Here is a 17,036-nt window from a genome sequence, read left to right as displayed (position 1 = left end):
GTTATGATACCACAGAAACTTCCCCGCATAAAGCTGAGTTGACTTGTCGAGATAGGGCGAAATCGCTTCAAATCAAGGGCGCGCCTTAAAGACATCATATTTACCCCTCAGTGGAACCTCTTTGAATTGCGCTCTACGTCAGTTATCAGCAATTATCAGTGGGTTTTGGCAAAGTGCCGGTGGAACGGTCACCCAAGACCGACGGTCATCGGCTGTTACTCCGAGATCTACTAAACTTGATTCGGATGAAGCGAAGAGGGGAACCAGTTATACAGAAGAGGTATGTAAAACCCGAATATGCAGATGGTTACTGATCACGCGACATGAATTGATATGTTCCAATCTAGTTCAAAGTGATATTTATTGGGCCGATCGATTCATGGCGGCCACAGTGTCATACATTCATCGCCTCATCTATTGCCATCTTCCTAATTAGAACTGAGGAGCATTAAGTGCCATCAGTGTAAGAAGTCCCGAAATAAGTCCAGCACAAGGAAGAGTGAGAATCCAACCACCAAAAATCCAGATCAGCTGCTTCCAGTTCACAGCGCCAACATCACCATTCATCAGGGCGACGCCAACAACGGCTCCAGTGAGGCATTGCGTCGTGGAAACAGGTAGACCAAGACGACTCGCCAACAGGACCGTAATGGCAGCACCCAGCTCCATGGCGTATCCTCGCGTGGGCGAAAGCTGAGTAATCTTGTTGCCCAGAGCTTTGATGATATGATGTCCCATGAACCAGAATCCTGCACCCAGAAGAAAACCAGCAATGACGAGAATCCAAATCGGTGTCGCTGAGTCTTCAGACACGATGCCTGTGCGGAAGGTCTGGTAGACGGCTACCCAGGGTCCTACGGCGTTGGCTACATCGTTGGAACCGTGAGCAATGGACATCATCATGGCCGAAGCGACTTGAGCGTAGGTCCATAGATGTTCAATACGATTGTCGTAGCGCTTGGCCTTTTTGTGGATATCCGCAAGGGCTTGTGACGCGTGTGTGACACAGTCCCGAGAAACACCTTGAAGAAGAAAGTACTTGAGAAGGTTGACAACGCGGCGAGGATGATACATGGGGAGATGCTGCACGGGAACCAGCCAGCGCTCTTCAGGCTCGACATGACGAACTCTCTTGCGACGACGAAGAGTGGAATTCTCTCCGCGCTCAAGCTCTTCCAGGCCAGTCAGGTTATCAGGTCCTGTTGCAGCGGCAGTGTCTTGTTGAGCGTCTTGACTTCCATTCTCAGACCCTGGCAAGGGCTTCTTCTCTTTCTGTGGTTCGGCAAGCTTTTCATCCTTAGGTGTATCGGCACCATCGTGAGCAGATTCATAATAGTCCAGTACGATAGATTGACCAGTGCCGGGAAAGTACAGAGGAGGATTCTCGCGGTAGAGGAGAGGCCCAAGAGGAATATGCCAGGGTCTGACGCGCGGGTCGTTTTTGACGACTACCCGGTGGAAGTATGGAACAAAGAAGACATATGCGATAAGTAGCATACCAAAGAATGAACCAAGGACGATACCAACAGCAGTCCCAGCTCCAAGCTCCTCTAGAGATGGGGCACTAGGTGCTTCGACGGTGATAAACAAAGCAAGAACAGCGCCTGTGAAAGCCAGATAAACTGGAATAGCCTTCAAAGCCTTCTCAAACGAGTTCTGCCTCTCAAGGACGCAGAATTTGAGTGTTCCGAAGAGGATAGCGGAAAACGCTGCGGATATTAGAGGTGCAATGCCCCAAGACGCCGCGACCTGCGAAACACTACCATCTGTCCACGCCCACGAGACGCTGGCTTGTGAAGCAATGCCTGAACCCACAAGCGCGCCAACAACAGTCTGTGTCGTTGAAACAGGGAATCCGAGCTTTGTCGCAAGAAGCAGCCAAAACGCCGATGCCACTTCCGTGCAGCCCATGACAACCATGAGGACGCCCGGGCTGGGAACGAAGTGGTCCAAATCGATGATGTTGTTCTTGATAGTGCCTGTTACGCGAGCTCCCAACGCGACGGCACCGATAAACTCGGTGATCATGCTGAGGAAACCGACCTGGGGCATCGTCAGGGAACGAGCTGCCACCGAGGTGGCGTAGGCGTTGGCGACATCATTGGCGCCATTTCCAAAAGATGAGCCGCAGAATGCGATGGTGGTTATGGCTAGAATCCAATCATATTGTTGGAGGGCTGCCATATTGGGAAAATTTGTCTCTACTGGAGAAACAATGAATAGAGGCTAGAAGCTGGAGGGCATGAGAGTCTAGCAGCGATCAGACGAGCCAAGGGCTTTTATTCCACAGCATACTCGACCTGCCTCAATGCCATTTTCTCTCCATTGCATCTTCCTACGTATCCGCCCGATCTCGACGTCATCTGTTCCACTCGCCAAGCCTTGAAGCCAAGAGTCGCTTCCTGTTACTGTCTCCAAGTCCAACCTACGAGGTTTCTTCGCAAAACTATGCCAGCTTCTGATTCGGTTGTCACTGCCAGTAGCCAAGACTTCCAACCTGACGAATGAGATTCACATGTCAGAGCTCGTGTGTTGAATCGGGGGTTGGGAGTGGCTGGCCGCTTCGAGAGATCGACAGGTGGAGATGATGATTTTTATGCTTATTTGGACTTTGTTGTGGATATGGATGATGAAAAGGCTGGAGACTGGCGAGGAAAATTCTTGTAAAACCTGCAAGCTTAATTTTATGGTTTTCAGGGTCATATCACTTGGCTACTTTCGGTATCTTGTCGCGTGAACAGGGCTTGGCTTCACTTCATCCTCGGCTGTCTCGGTTCATGACAAATCCAACCTCATTGATTACAGCAACTATTAAAAGATAAAACTACTCTCCAACCATATATCGATCCAGCATCTAGTTCAAAGGTGTGTAGATAGTGTCAAACTTCTTGTATCCTACTCCCTTGACAAAGGTCTGCAACCATTCACCCTGCTCCTTGTCCTGGCTCAAGTTCCAGTACATCTCCCAATGCGCATCTCCATTGACGCGATAAATCGGTCCACCCTCGGGCTTGCGCTCATCAACGTAGTAGAACCTTGAGTTTTGTTAGCTCACCTCTTTTTCTACGTAGTAAATGTTGAAAGGGCTTACTTGTAACCGCGATCTTTGTATGCTGCTGAAGCATTCCAAATCATATGCGCAGCACCTGACTTGCCAATACCAGCAGCCATGAACTGAGGAAGCATGGCAACATTGAGGACGTTACCCGTGTAGATGAACGTGCGGGACGCAGACTCAGGAAGCTGCGCGAAGCCAGCGACTGCTTGCTGGGCGGCGATAAAGGGACTGCGGATGTTGATGGTCATGTTGTTATTGAAGTCTTCAAAAGGTATATCAAAAGGATCTTTGGCCGGGCTGAAGTTTCCTGCGCTAGCTGTACGAGTTGTCAGTCTATTGAAACAAAAGTGAAGCGAGGCTATTACCATTATATACAACCACGCTGGGAATGCCAAATTCCTTCTTGACCTTATCAAAGGCGTTCACGATATCGTTTGTCTTGGTAAAGTCACTCGGGATATTGAGGTGGGTATCAGTGCTGTCTGCTTCTTTGACAGAGCGCGCTGCGACTGCAACTCTGTAGCCTTGAGAGCTGAACTTGCGAGCAACGGACTGGCCAATATTGGCGCCGTAGCCGAGAATGAGAACAACAGGTGATTTGGCTGCCATTTTTGTATTGAATGAGAAGATTTGGCTGGGTTTGTTTTGAACTGGTGATGATAACGATTGGAACAGACATTCGGCTTCTTATATACTGCTCATCTATGAGAGGGAATAGATCAAGTCGGACACGTAAATTATGTCTTATCAATCAAATCACATCTTATCGATCAATCTTTGGATATCGATCCGACGCGCGCGGAGAGGCTGTTGTACCTTCAGTACTGTATAAGCCTGTGAGTACATGGCTGACAGAATCATTGGGCGATACCAACTCCGCAAATGCAGCTTACTGTCAGCAGGAATTTATCAGCATTGCCTGTTTCAACTATTTGTCAGCGATGTGTTGCATTCACAATCTCAGTAAAACTCGTCATAAATTTGATGTCGGGGAGATTGAAGTTGACCCGTCATTTGTTAGAAAACTGGCTGTTATAGGCTTTTGTTGCAAATAATTGATACAGTCGAACCTTGACTGCACCTCATCAACATGTACTGAGCTTCAGGGTACGATGTGACGTCATGTTCCATCCATCTAACTCGACCAACCACCAAAGCACAACATTCCATCAAAGATGGCGAGCTATAGTCGGTGGCTATAATCTAAAACAAATGCCTTATCTTTCACATACGACCATACCTACCAGAAAATACGGGATCCCGTCAGCTCTCCCATAGTCAAGCTGGTAAGGGGCGGATTAGTAGTTGGGTCGGTGACGACCAGCGAATCCCCGCTGTTGTATGTTTTTGCACACGCCATGTCTTATGTCTTCCTTTTTACTTCAGTCACCACTCGCGGGCGTGCCCCTCCATATATCTAACGCATCTCCCATACTTGCTCACCCTCAATCCATCAGCTACCTCGGGGCAGTTGCACATCAGAGGCATTATTCCAATTCTGACCACCGGGAAATACCTCCTCTTATCCTTCTCGTCAATGAGTTTGTCTGATATGTCTTTGCGCAACTCCGCGACCCATTTTTTAGCCGGTCTCGTTCGCGGCATCTGCCTGGAGAGTAGAGAGCCTAACCTTCTTCTATAGCTCATGGTCCGACACGGTCTGCCGATCGGCCAAATATGGCGACAATCGCTATGGTGCTTGTGTTGGCTATCAACCGCAACGAGTACGATTTTCGGCGCAAACGACTCTCCGGGTCGGACTAATCCCAGGGAAAGTCGCTGTTTACACAATTTGATAAGCTCCACTGACAGGTTGGAGGTGATGTATTTGACTGCTTCTGTGTTCGTCTCCGGAAATACATTAGGAACCTGAGCTGGATTGTCGTATCTCTGGACGCAAAATGTAATAGTACGGAACGGTGTGTTTCCAAAATTCCAATCATCATTGTGCATCATATTTGGGATATGCAGGATGTCTTCCCTGGGATTACAGTACCCGTGAGGCATCTGTTCGGGGGGATAGAAATCTGAGGGATATTTTGGGAAGAGCTGATAAAGTTCCAAAGTGATGCTTCGCGATTCTTTGTTGATCATTAGGGCGACAGGTAATGGCGGCGATACAATGTTTTGCAGCCAAAGAGGTATGCCGCCCTTTGACTCACCTCTATAAGGAGGGCCGCGGGTCAAGAAGTGGACTTGTGATTCTGGCAAAGTCTTTATCCAAATCTGATGCCGGAGCTCCGGAGGGAGGTTTAAGAAGAGATGGAACATGGTTGGCTACACCAGAGGAAGGTTCAACTTGTCTGGAAGTTTGGGCTGTATGGTCGTGGTCGACTAGGATACTTGCCAGGCTGCCAGCGTACCAGAGTCAGTCGAGAGATGTTTGACACAACTTGTGCAAACGATTGCATGTCAGAGGCTCGGCCAAGTGCGGGGATTAATGTTCGTCACAAGCTGGAGATGGACTAACAATCTCCCGTTGATCAAGGGGGCAAGGTCAATACTAATTTCGATTGGTACAGATACAGAGTCAAGGCGTTAACAATATCAGACAGTCTTCTGATTAATCACAATTTCTGAATGAGAGGTAGTGAAATGTTGACTTGCAGATTTGGGTGCCCCCCAAAGCAAGCATTGTGTACCATATCGTTCGGCGGAATGGAATCATGGCTGCCATCAGCTTGGCTTGCAGTTGTTCTCAGAAACCAGTACCTTTGCTCGTGCTTCAAATTCCTTCCGAGTATGTATTTTACGGCCGGAACATGGAAAGACCACGAAACATCGACTAGACGGTCAGATGCTTATTTTCTGCTAGTGGTTGACGGCCATGCATCTAAACTCTATTCTTTGACCACAAGTCAAGACATTATCTTGAAAGAGACATAACGCAATGGGAAAGCTGTAAGTCCACTACATAAACCATGAAAAAACTCCCCTGACCTAGGTGCCATGACTCAACAAAAACCACACCGCAATATCAGAAAAACAGACGGAATTGGCCATCCAGGCGCGGTGTAGATCATACATGCAAAGCGTTGCCTGTTCAAGACAAAGAAGAGTTTACTGATCCCGTCTCTAGTCTGCGCTGAAAAAGTAAAGATATGTGATTACCATTGGGTGCGGAAAGATTTCTTATTTACTTTCGTCAAAGACAAGAGATTGCTGTAAAGAAGGAGAGCGGGTAATATGTCGCCTCATGTGATGTAAGCGAGAAAAGGGCAATCAGATTGTCATAAATGGAATCGCTATCAACTCCAGAGAGAGCTTAGCAGGAGGCCTTCATGATGAAGATCATCTCGGAATAGATAGACCCAAGTGGGTTTTATTATTTATAGGTGATCGACATACTATTCAAGTGAGACAAGTGAAGATCAATCACATGGGTTTCTTCACCTTTGTTGTCCATGAGCCACGATGTGGAATTTAGAATTTCGGAACTCCTTTAAGCTTGAATTTCCGAGACATTACAGCGGTGAATCTTATTCCGATCGTCGACGCCACGGCGTATCCGAGCGCACCAGCCTCGCGGCTCGGCAGTACCTTGTGAAGCTCAAAGAACTTCTATAGGGTAATTGTCCCCTTTTACAGTTCAACATATGAGCAAAGATATTATGAAGCCATGCGTAGCTAGAAACATCTGTAAGCTATGGATGGAGCTTGTACCTTGAGAATCTTGTCCTTCTTTCATCTTCACAAGAAGAGTTTGCCAGTAACGTCAAAATGTTCGTAACTCATGTTATGTTTTCGACGGGGAACAAGTTCATTGTGAACCAACAAACAAAGTTGACCGTTGCCAATAGTCTTCCTTAGCCTCTGACCCCAGATTGGATCAAGTCAACAGGTCATGGACTCCTACTTCTAACTAAACAATACGATCGATAGTCTGAATTAGGAACCTTTGTTGGGTCGTATAGTCTAGATTCATGAACCTTGGTGTTGGACCTGCAGTTTACGGACTTACCCCTGAAGCCCTGCAGGGCAGGCTTAATAATTCTCAGCGCTAGTACCTGAAAATAGCGCCAAGATCAAAATTAACCGCTAAACAATACGAACTCCGCAGCGTCTCCGTTTGTGGACATATCCAATCAGCAGTCATGCCATCTCGCCTACCCCAGACCCAGTATTCATCTCGTGATCTTCGGCAAGGAGAGCACATGGAGACTAAAAAGCTTAGCTCAGTTGAATCGTTCGTCAAGCCAATTGACTTTGCGAGATTCAGATCAAACAAACGGTGGAGACCGAATCGGTAGCATGTTCCAGGGGAAAAGAGGCGTTCTAGACTCGCATTAGTAACCAATGATATAGGGAGACAAATCTCGGGTAGTCAAGCCACCGTCCAGCCATACGAACGTGCTTCTTTAATTAGGACCAATGGTTCATTGCCGAACTTTACCGCGCGGTTTGTCTTGCCGAAATGATGGAATAGTCCAATCAATTGAGTCCGAGTTTGGAGGCCCCTGATCACGTCAAGTGTTGTTGACAACTGCGTATAGACTCCAGGCGAGTCTGTGCTGGTCTGAGCTATGACTTTCACTATGGAGCGCCAAGCGAAATTACAACACCATCTCAATAGATCACGCCTTGTTGGATCTCAACAGAAGCTAGTTGTGGTAGTTGTGGTAGTTGTGGTAGTTGTCATATCGTTCATACTAGTAATTCTGAGAACATAAAAGAAACAGACTTCCACCTTCAAATCTTCTATTCTTCACTCTCAGTCATCCACTCATTCACACTCTTTACTCAACTCTTCAAGAGACAGTCACTCATTTACTTTCTTTTAATCATTCTCATCTAAATCAGTCAACATGAAGCTGTCCGCTGTCACCCTTCTCACTCTTGCCACCGGCATCATTGCCGCTCCTGTCGCTGAGGCCAGCAAGGAGGTCCGTTCTTACGGCAGCTACGAGCCCCCCAAGTCCACTTACGAGCAGCCCAAGACTCCCAAGGAGGACAAGCCCAAGAAGCCTGAGTACAACCAGCCCAAGGCTCCCAAGCCTCACCACGAGAAGCCCAAGAAGCCTCACCACGACAAGCCTAAGCACTACGCTCCTCCTCACCACGAGAAGCCCAAGGTTCCTAAGCCTCACCACGAGAAGCCTAAGAAGCCTGCTTATGAGCAGCCCAAGGCCCCCAAGCCTCACCATGAGAAGCCCAAGAAGCCTGAGACTCCCAAGAAGCCCGAGTACAACCAGCCCAAGGCTCCTAAGCCCCACCACGAGAAGCCTAAGAAGCCGGAGACTCCCAAGAAGCCCGAGACTCCTAAGAAGCCTTCTTACGAGAAGCCTAAGGCTCCCAAGCCTCATCATGAGAAGCCCAAGAAGCCTGAGACCCCCAAGAAGCCTTCCTACGAGGCTCCCAAGGCCCCCAAGCCTCATCACGAGAAGCCCAAGAAGCCTGAGACTCCCAAGAAGCCCGAGTACAACCAGCCCAAGGCCCCCAAGCCTCACCATGAGGAGCCCAAGAAGCCTGAGACTCCCAAGACTCCTTCTTACGAGAAGCCTAAGGCCCCTAAGCCCCACCACGAGAAGCCCAAGAAGCCTGAGACTCCCAAGAAGCCCGAGTACAACCAGCCCAAGGCTCCCAAGCCCCACCACGAGACTCCCAAGCCTAAGCACGAGCAGCCCAAGAAGCCTTCCTACGAGGCTCCCAAGCAGCCTGCTTACGAGGCTCCCAGCTACTAGATTCTCTAGACACTGTTGATTGATTTTACTCAATAATGTCTTCGACTTTTGTCTATGAGAGTCTGAAGTAATGGATCGGTGTGGATGGAATGCCGCATGTTTGGATGTTTGACTTTTTCTTCTTGTACTTAGTTGTCTTACCTTTATAATCACTGCAGTCAAATGAACAAGAAGGAATTCCATATTAATCTGCGACTTTCCCCATAATCATGTGACATGTTTTGTACCTTTGAAAATAGTCTGATGATATCACTTGTAGGATCAAAAACGATCATACCTGTTTTCAGGCTAGTCAAGATGTGAGATGCTGCTGACTAACTAAAATTCTAGGCAGACATCTTCAGCTCATCTGAGGCTTTTCTTTCCAACATCACCAGCATTGTACAGAAGTTGCAAATATGACTATATGCTCACTCTGTTCTCCTGCTCTGTCAAGTCCTTCTAGACTTCCAACACTCCCCGAGTCATGGAATTCTGGCTGCGGCATTCTGGAGTCCAGCTCTACGCCGTATTTCGTCGCGGACAGGGACAATGATACCCCGCCTGAAGAGATCGGCCTACCTCATCATGTTGGCCTTGACGCGCTCACAGAGTCAGCAAAAAAATGTTCGCTATGCGAGATCATTCTTGAAACAGTCGGCAAGTTCATTGAAGGTCTTAAAAAGGTGGAACAAGATCCACACTACCGGTATTTTGTGCTCGAACGTCAAAATCATGGAATACCCGAGAAATGGCCCTTCAAGCTTGTCCAGAGACTTGACAACGGTGATGGATTTGCGGTTCTTGCGACTAGCAAAAACAGGAGGTATATGTACCTGATGGATGTCTTTGGCTTCTGTGTCGACCCAGCGGATTCACTATATTCTATCATGACACGAGGTGCTGGTGCTGGTGAGGCAGGCAGCTCCTTGCCCAAAGGAAGGATTCGAGGATCAAAGGTCGGGCCTGATGCTGGATCGAAAGAGACCTTGAGTGTGGTCACAGGCTGGGTAAACGATTGCGTGCAAAGCCATGATTGTTGCCAGCCACCAGCTGAGACTCGTCTTCCTTCCCGTATTCTGGACCTTGAAGCTTTGAACGATCCCAACAAGATTCGCCTATTGGAAACAGCAGGCGACGAAAAGTATGGCTCTTACATAACGCTCAGTTACTGCTGGGGATCTGATCCTACTTTCCATGTGCGAACTACTCACTCGACAATGTCTAGTCACCTAGACAGCATCGAAGTGGACGCTCTTCCGCAAACGTATAAGGATGCCATAATGATCACTCGTCATCTCGGTATTCGGTTTCTTTGGATCGATTCGTTGTGTATCTGCCAGGACGACGCCGAAGATTGGGCGAGAGAGTCTGCTTCCATGCAGCAAGTCTATGCTAGAGCGTACTTATCCATTGCCGCGGACAATGCTGCCGGATCTGAGCAGGGATTCTTGAAAAGGGAAGACCGCTCATATGTGCCGGCTACCATCAATACCTCAACTAACACTGGCGATTCATCCGAGTCAAATGAGGTGGCTGGATATATCTTTGAAGTGCCCCCAAACAAAGCACATCATGCCCGAGCGTGGATGATATTTAACAAAGAACCCCTCACTAAACGTGGATGGGCCATGCAAGAACGACTTCTTCCTATAAGAGCCCTTCACTTTGGTAACGACCAGATGTTCTTTGAGTGCAATTGCCACCTGTTGTCCGAAGACGGTGTTGAGGTCAAGGGTCGTTGGAACTCACTGTATCCCCTCAAAGAGAAAGGGTTCAAGGATATCGCGCGCAAGTCGAGAGTGAGCGCCACGCATCAGCTGTGGTACCTGATCCTTGAAGACTTCTTCCACAGAAAGGTCACTTTAAAGAGTGATCGCCTGCCTGCGATTTCCGGTCTGGCGACCATGTTCCAGAGTAGGCTTACCGAAGAGATGGTGTCAAAAAATGGCTCTGGAAATGTTCAATATGTTGCTGGTCTATGGAGTAATGCCTTGATCGAAGGTCTCGGGTGGTCTACTCTCGGTAGGAAGGAACCCATAGCCCTGCCCGACCACAAACCACTGCCCGGTGCAGAGAATTATATCGCACCTACTTGGAGTCCTGCTTCCTTTGACGATGTCTCTGCCCATGGCATGACCATGCCTGGTTGGGCCGATGTCGCGACTGTCACAGAGTTCAGCGTGACACCAAAGACCATGCATAACCCATTCGGCGAACTAATTGATGGTTGGATCCGCATCCGAGGTCCAATGATCAAGCTATCGCTCAGCGAATTACCGGACGAGGACCAGGAAAAGCTGGGAACATGGCGACGTAACATGAGACTCTGCACGCCAGGCGGTGATGAATATGGTTCATACTGTTCTATTGACAGTGTTCACGGACAGAACGAGGAAACACGTGCCTGGATCAAAGATAACGAGATATTTGCGTTGGTCCTGTCGGTAAAGAAAGATGAAAAAGGCGAAATGAATGTTCAACGTACATACCATGCAATGATGGTCATGCATTTGAGTCAGGATAAGCGGGTTGTGCCTGGTAGGAATGAGTTTAGAAGGGTCGGGACGGTCTTTTTGAGCGATGATAAACTTGGTGATGGTAAAGAGTCAGTGGAGGATGTTGAGAAGTTTGTGGAGTTGGTCTTGGTTTAATTCTCTGGACGATTTCTTAATCCTAGTTGGCCTTAGACTTCGTGAAAAAGGCGGACTCCTCCACAAGGTCGATCCCACCAAGTCATCCTCCCCTTCCATGGAAACCATCTCCATCCTTCTGCTTCAACTTTCCGAGTACTAATCTTAACATCCACGATACTTTTGCGGCTGTACTTTCCCCTTTCTTTCAGTGACATACCAGAGCTGGCCGTAATATCGATTGGTTTAGCTAAAGAATCCAACCGCACTTGGCCAATAGTACGCACACAGCCATCCCCGTAGACGAAAACAAAGCCGATCATATGCTTCCCGTACTTTTCCTTGAGCCAACAAGGAGTGATAGTTGATAAGCCAGTCAGCTATTCCAAGAAATAGAAAAATCTCATTCTTCTTTTAATGCTTTCATGTGGAGTAACCGTCTCCTCCGGTGCTATCGTCGCCCTAACTAATGGCTTCTCACCATGAAAGGCTGATTAGTTGACACACCTCCGTGACTCATCAAAGTAGATAGTAGATGGTTCTCCAACAGGGAGATTGATGAGGTAATCTCAGTCCCGTGCTTCCTTAATAGTCTGTGGGCCGATAGACCAGATTCACCCTTTGCTGGTTCGCATCTATCTCAGGTCAGTGAAACGAACCAAGACAAGCTAGACCTCGACTCACTACAATGTCACTTCTCCGGGAATGCTTTTGCCATCGCCAGATCTCTGTGATCCGTTCGCTCTCATCAAGGACAAAGTGGAGCCATGTAGGGTCGCTAAAACAAGTATCACCACAGTTGCCATAGTCTTGATATTGTATCTCTGACGAATCGGGATAGTGGGCGAATAAAGTCAGACAAGAATCTTGCCAGCAGGCGCTCAAATATTTCATTCCGACATTGTTCAAAACGAAAGAGCGCATTCTCTTAACCATTGGCAACCCTTTGGCACCTCTGTTGAGCTATATAACTCTCGGATAAGTGTGGGGTTTCATAGACTTCTGCCAGTAAGTTTTTGCAGGCTTTGATCCCGTGCGATATAAAGCGCGTAATTTGATACCCTGTAAAGGTGTTAGTTAGGTGGCAAGTATCAGACGGCCGGTGAGTAGTAGAGAAGATGACCTCTTTGTGCTGCCCTTAGGGGTGGTATTCTCACTTGCGTCTGATACAACCTTTATATCTTGGTAGTCGGCATTAAAGGTAATAGTCTCCCACCACAGATTCGTCTCTTCTGCAGGCCTGCGTATTCTCTGGTACTGGTAAAGTGCATATAACATTTCTAATGCCCATATGATCATGTGCAACATATAGTAAGCTCCTCTTCTCAACCGTCGGTTTAATCAATACTAAAAAGGCTTCGTCAATGGGCTGGTTAGAGATACGACTGATGTAGTATTTTCCCTGTAATGAAACAAAGCTAGCCCAGATTGGAAGCTGTTGATATACATAATCACAGTATGGCTCCGATGGAGGACAGCCGAGGAGATAAGTGCCATGACATATCATGATATTGGTTAGACACAGCCGTATGACTTCCTGTGTCGTTTTCGGTGGTAGCCTTGACAGCTTGTTGAAAATATCACCATCCGAGGCCTGCGACGGTTGAGAGTCACAAGAACCAGTCCTCGCTAGTCTTTGGAGATAAGTCCTTCTCCGGGAAGTGTCAAAGGGCGATAAAGCAAAGTCCCAGGCAAGTACCTTTGCTAACCCTCCGAGGAGATAACCCATGGCTTGCCATGCAATGTTTGCCATAATTATCCCATATGGGGAAGTACCTCGACGTGTGGGTTTCAGTTGGCTCAGAATCAGAATGGAAACCAGAAGAAGAAGAAGGGGTTGAGACGATTGTTTCCAGCGGTTCTAATACCCCCGGGCCAAATTTAGAAGAAGATTTGTCGAATTTGGTTGGCCGTAATGGGGAAAACTCTATGACTTTATGGAAAATTTGCAGAGCTTGACAACCACAGAACTGGGTAAAGCTGGCCCCGAAGGAAGTGGCAGTGATGAAGTGGTTGGGAGTTCCTTGCTGTGTTGCCTTCTTAAGAATGAACGCATTTGGCAATTGATAGCCCAATACGTACGGCAATTGGGCAGAACATCGTTTGGACACTGGTCCTTCAAGGATCTATAGGGCACTGCCAGTTTGAAACCCAGTCCAGAGCCGTAGATGAGTGATTGGGTTGCCTTTCGCTTGAAAAAGGCGCCTTCAAGGTACGGATTGAATTGCTTCTATGAGGATTGAAGAGCTCCTCGACAATAGACCTAAAAGTAAGAGGTAAAGGAAGAAGAGTTTTGCCTAGGCTGAGATTTTGCCTTGCCTGTGCATGCTAGGCTGAGGATTTGGGTTTTGTAAACTTACCAATGACAACATCATCTCCAACTTGGAAAGTGGCCTCGCACAAAGTACAGAAAGGTCTGACAGACATATTAAAAAATGATATGGATGGAGATGTATGACGAAAGGTGGCGAGGGTTCGCTTTTATACCGTAATCTTCCACCATGTTCGGTGAGATTTGCGCCAGACTAATGCAAGCCTCAGACTACTTTTATAAAGATCTTTCCATTTTATAGCCTAGCAACTGATCAGTAATTACTTCCTCTTAGTGTAATGAACAAATTACCTTGCTAATACCTCTGACAGCTTGCAGAGCTCTATGAATTCGACTTGCTTGTAGCTAGTTTAGGGCCATTCTATCATTACCTATAGTTTATAATCTAAGGTTATAAAAAAGTTAGTCTTTAAATTCTTCATATGTAAAATAAACTAATCTAAGGAATAGAGTTTAAGTGATATACTTCTGTATTTGTTTTATTTTTCCTATTCTTAGCAGCCTATTTTTCCAAGATATTAAGACTGATCTTTTTCTTTTAAAGCCCAAACTACATTTAAACTTTAACTCATAAGTTATAGAAGAGTATAAAGCAACATTGCCACGTATGCTTGCCAGGGTATCTGCTCAATGCTTGCTACTTATTAGAAGAGCTATTAATAGTTTATTAAATTTAACCGGTTAGAATAATGCTGCATGTTTTTCGAAGTCAGTATAATTTTAAGATCAACTATTAAATCAGTTAGAACTGTCTAATTGCAGTCTAGGTACCTGAAACGATCTTCATTGTCCTTACATGCTGTACTCGTCGGGCTAGTGGCATGTTGAATTTCGGTTGGAAAGCATGTATGTAACTCAAGTTCCAATGGAATAAAAAGTACTTCCAAGAAATGGCAGAGCGGGCAGCACAGTCATCACATGTTGAGTCGTTATTTAAGAATTGTTCTAAGGCCTTTCTTTGCATTTTCTTTTCTTCTTTGGTCATCATGACCCCATTATTGCCATTGGCTCTGCATTTCATTTTGATACCTGAATAGTGTTTGATTGCTGATTTATAAAGCAACTTCACAACTATGCCTCGTAGCTTCATCACTATCGAAAGCCAAATCACCCCGTAGCCTATCCAGATCCGTCGACCAAACAACATCAAACCACGCTATAGACCGAAGCTCACTCATCAAATATTCCCAGCTCAACTTCCTCAGCGACACAACGTGACTCAGATGGTTTACAAAGAATTGCCTCTCGTCATCCACTCCAACAATAGCCCCAGCAACTAAAACGAACAGTTTCAGGTGCTCAGGAACCGAACAAGGTAGTCCCTGTGCACCGTAGAGTTTTGATAGTTGCCCTCTAAATTGGGGAATTACCAAGTTGAAGCGTCTGTTTCCAGCTAGAAATGTCGCAGGACCTGAGAGATATAAAAGGGCGGCAAGTCGAACTATCTCGTATGTTCTCAAGCAAGGCTCACTTAAACCGTTGTTTGCCTCTAGGTTCCCATATCGAGGTAACATCAGGACGGCGTGGATTGTCGCTTGCAGTGCTTCAAGTAGAGCCTCGTCCTTACTCTGTTCGATCTCGGACTTTCCTGCAACCAAGCTTGATAACATCGAAAGCATTTGAATAATCTTGTTGATATTGGCATGACAGTGTTTCTCAACGTCTGGTACCGCACCTGTCGCGTCGTAGGTCACCTGATGGGCGCCATCTGGGCGGCCTTCCTGAAATGCTAAGTAAGGGATTTGATCTAAAGTCATGGAACCGATCAAGTCCACCCTAAACGTGTTAGTAATCTACAATCAAGAGTTTGAAGCGAGACTTGTACCAGACGGCTGTGACTCGTATATATTGTGAAGTAAGGGTATCGATGCCGCCTCTATACTGAATCATCTTTTGTATGCCAAACATGTGTGTTTTCCACCTTTCAAAGTTATTGGTGAATATCTACTGCATTGTTAACCACAAACCCTCAAAAGACACGAAGAGAATACCTACATCGTAGCATGCCAAGTTGACAATCACGCCGATGATGGCTTCATGGGCTTTAACACAGGGATTTTCAAGCTTTTGCCTCAGACTTTCAACTGAAGTCTCGTAGTGAGACAGACTACCAAAGCCTTCTTGTGGTTCTTGTCCTCCGGTAGTCTCGGGGTCGACCTCAAGACGAGCCAGGATTAAATGAAAGGCACCTTCATCGATAAAGGACAAAGAGAAACAAAGTTCACGCATCAGCCGGCATACAGGCGCTTCTTGAGATATAGCCACTGCGAAATGTTAGAAAGGAGTACTCCATATTTGCATTCAGATGTGGACCAACAAAAATGAATCATTTTACTTGTGCGCGCCGACATGGGAAGTGATCTGATGTTCTTTTGCTCAGGAACGGGACAGGGGATAAGACGCAGGCAGTGGCGAGGTACGGGAGCTAATGATGGTTCATTTTGATCTGGTACGTTTTGATCACGTGGAGAAGAGTCTGTCACGGTACAAGTAACAGCTGGAACAGGTAATATTCCAGAGCTGTTCGGTTCTGAATTGGGCGGTGATGGCAGAGTAATTGGTATTGTTTTGTTTGGCTGGTGGCGCCTCCGAGTGAGGCCAATCGGTTTCATGACATGACTGTTGATTCTCTTTCGTGTCTTCCGGTTTTTAATGTCTTGTGGCCGCGCGATATTGACGAATAAAAAATCTGTCGTGGGCGGAGGATTGTGAAGCTGTGTATGCGACATTGCGACGGTGAGGAGCAGTGCGTTACGTGTCTTGCTTGAATTAAAAAGATTGGTCAACAAGGTATTCTCCAAAATTTCAACGCCTCCAACTCTTAATAGGTATTTATAGGACTTGGCAGCTGATACGCAAAACTCCTAGGATTAGATGGAACAGTCAGCACTAACAAGGATGCCCAAACCTTACCAGGGTAAACACCCTGGGAAAAGAAGGATTGAGATCGGTGGGTTATGGGGCAAGATACGTTTGATCTGCCAGTAGGATTGAGTAGAAAGTCAAATTATCTCAAGCTTGTACATCACAGGAATGATCATGTGCAACATTGTATTGGCAACGCGGTAGCGACTACTGCATGAATCTTCCGCAACTTGAATACACACTGAACAAGTTTGTATTATATCACAACTTGGTTTCATTGCCCTGAAATTCCCCCAGATGAATACAGTATCTCTATCGCCTTGCATACAAGTAGCTGGGTTTTCAGTTCCCTGGTCCTTGGCTCTCAAGCACCCATTCTTTGATACTGTGAATATAGAGATCTCCTGACGACGGCCGGGCTCGGAAAGAAAGACTCGGCAGACAGAGTAGATTGCTTGATAGACAACCCAAATGCCACAATTGCGCCA

At 46.8% G+C, this 17,036-nt stretch overlaps 6 protein-coding genes across 6 annotated transcripts; 2 read left to right on the top strand and 4 right to left on the bottom strand.

Annotated features, from left to right (window-relative positions):
• Positions 1-298: 298 nt before the first annotated feature.
• EDB82DRAFT_247871 (phosphate transporter) lies at positions 299-2,519 on the bottom strand. The gene has a single exon (XM_025727882.2). The coding sequence runs from the start codon at positions 2,182-2,184 to the stop codon at positions 433-435; it is 1,752 nt and encodes a 583-aa protein (XP_025582305.1). The 5' UTR covers positions 2,185-2,519; the 3' UTR covers positions 299-432.
• A 335-nt stretch (positions 2,520-2,854) lies between these two features.
• Positions 2,855-3,667, bottom strand: EDB82DRAFT_527292 (uncharacterized protein; the record flags this gene model as incomplete). The annotated part of the gene is made up of 3 exons (XM_025727881.1): positions 2,855-3,035; positions 3,092-3,374; positions 3,424-3,667. The coding sequence occupies 3 exons, from the start codon at positions 3,665-3,667 to the stop codon at positions 2,855-2,857; spliced, it is 708 nt and encodes a 235-aa protein (XP_025582304.1).
• Positions 3,668-4,323: 656 nt separating this feature from the next.
• Positions 4,324-5,739, bottom strand: EDB82DRAFT_507275 (uncharacterized protein). Its single transcript, XM_065608784.1, has one exon. The coding sequence runs from the start codon at positions 5,327-5,329 to the stop codon at positions 4,445-4,447; it is 885 nt and encodes a 294-aa protein (XP_065464048.1). The 5' UTR covers positions 5,330-5,739; the 3' UTR covers positions 4,324-4,444.
• A 2,037-nt stretch (positions 5,740-7,776) lies between these two features.
• EDB82DRAFT_538937 (uncharacterized protein) lies at positions 7,777-8,739 on the top strand (the record flags this gene model as incomplete). Its single annotated transcript, XM_025727880.2, has 1 exon — positions 7,777-8,739. The coding sequence occupies exon 1, from the start codon at positions 7,864-7,866 to the stop codon at positions 8,737-8,739; it is 876 nt and encodes a 291-aa protein (XP_025582303.1). The 5' UTR covers positions 7,777-7,863.
• A 374-nt stretch (positions 8,740-9,113) lies between these two features.
• On the top strand, positions 9,114-11,684 carry EDB82DRAFT_507271 (heterokaryon incompatibility protein-domain-containing protein). Its single transcript, XM_025727879.2, has one exon. It carries the CDS (start codon positions 9,138-9,140, stop codon positions 11,370-11,372), a length of 2,235 nt encoding a protein of 744 aa, XP_025582302.1. The 5' UTR covers positions 9,114-9,137; the 3' UTR covers positions 11,373-11,684.
• A 2,948-nt stretch (positions 11,685-14,632) lies between these two features.
• EDB82DRAFT_538935 (uncharacterized protein) lies at positions 14,633-16,678 on the bottom strand. Its single transcript, XM_025727875.2, has 5 exons — positions 16,552-16,678; positions 16,001-16,473; positions 15,679-15,947; positions 15,509-15,627; positions 14,633-15,459 (listed from the first exon to the last, which is right to left on the bottom strand). Exons 2-5 carry the CDS (start codon positions 16,410-16,412, stop codon positions 14,736-14,738), a joined length of 1,524 nt encoding a protein of 507 aa, XP_025582299.1. The 5' UTR covers positions 16,413-16,473; positions 16,552-16,678; the 3' UTR covers positions 14,633-14,735.
• Between the last annotated feature and the right edge of the window lie 358 nt (positions 16,679-17,036).

Source organism: Fusarium venenatum (genome assembly GCF_020744135.1).
Source record: "Fusarium venenatum strain MPI-CAGE-CH-0201 chromosome Unknown EDB82scaffold_3, whole genome shotgun sequence".
Taxonomy (NCBI): Eukaryota; Fungi; Ascomycota; class Sordariomycetes; order Hypocreales; family Nectriaceae; genus Fusarium; species Fusarium venenatum.
This window is presented reverse-complemented; position numbering and strand designations above follow the sequence as displayed.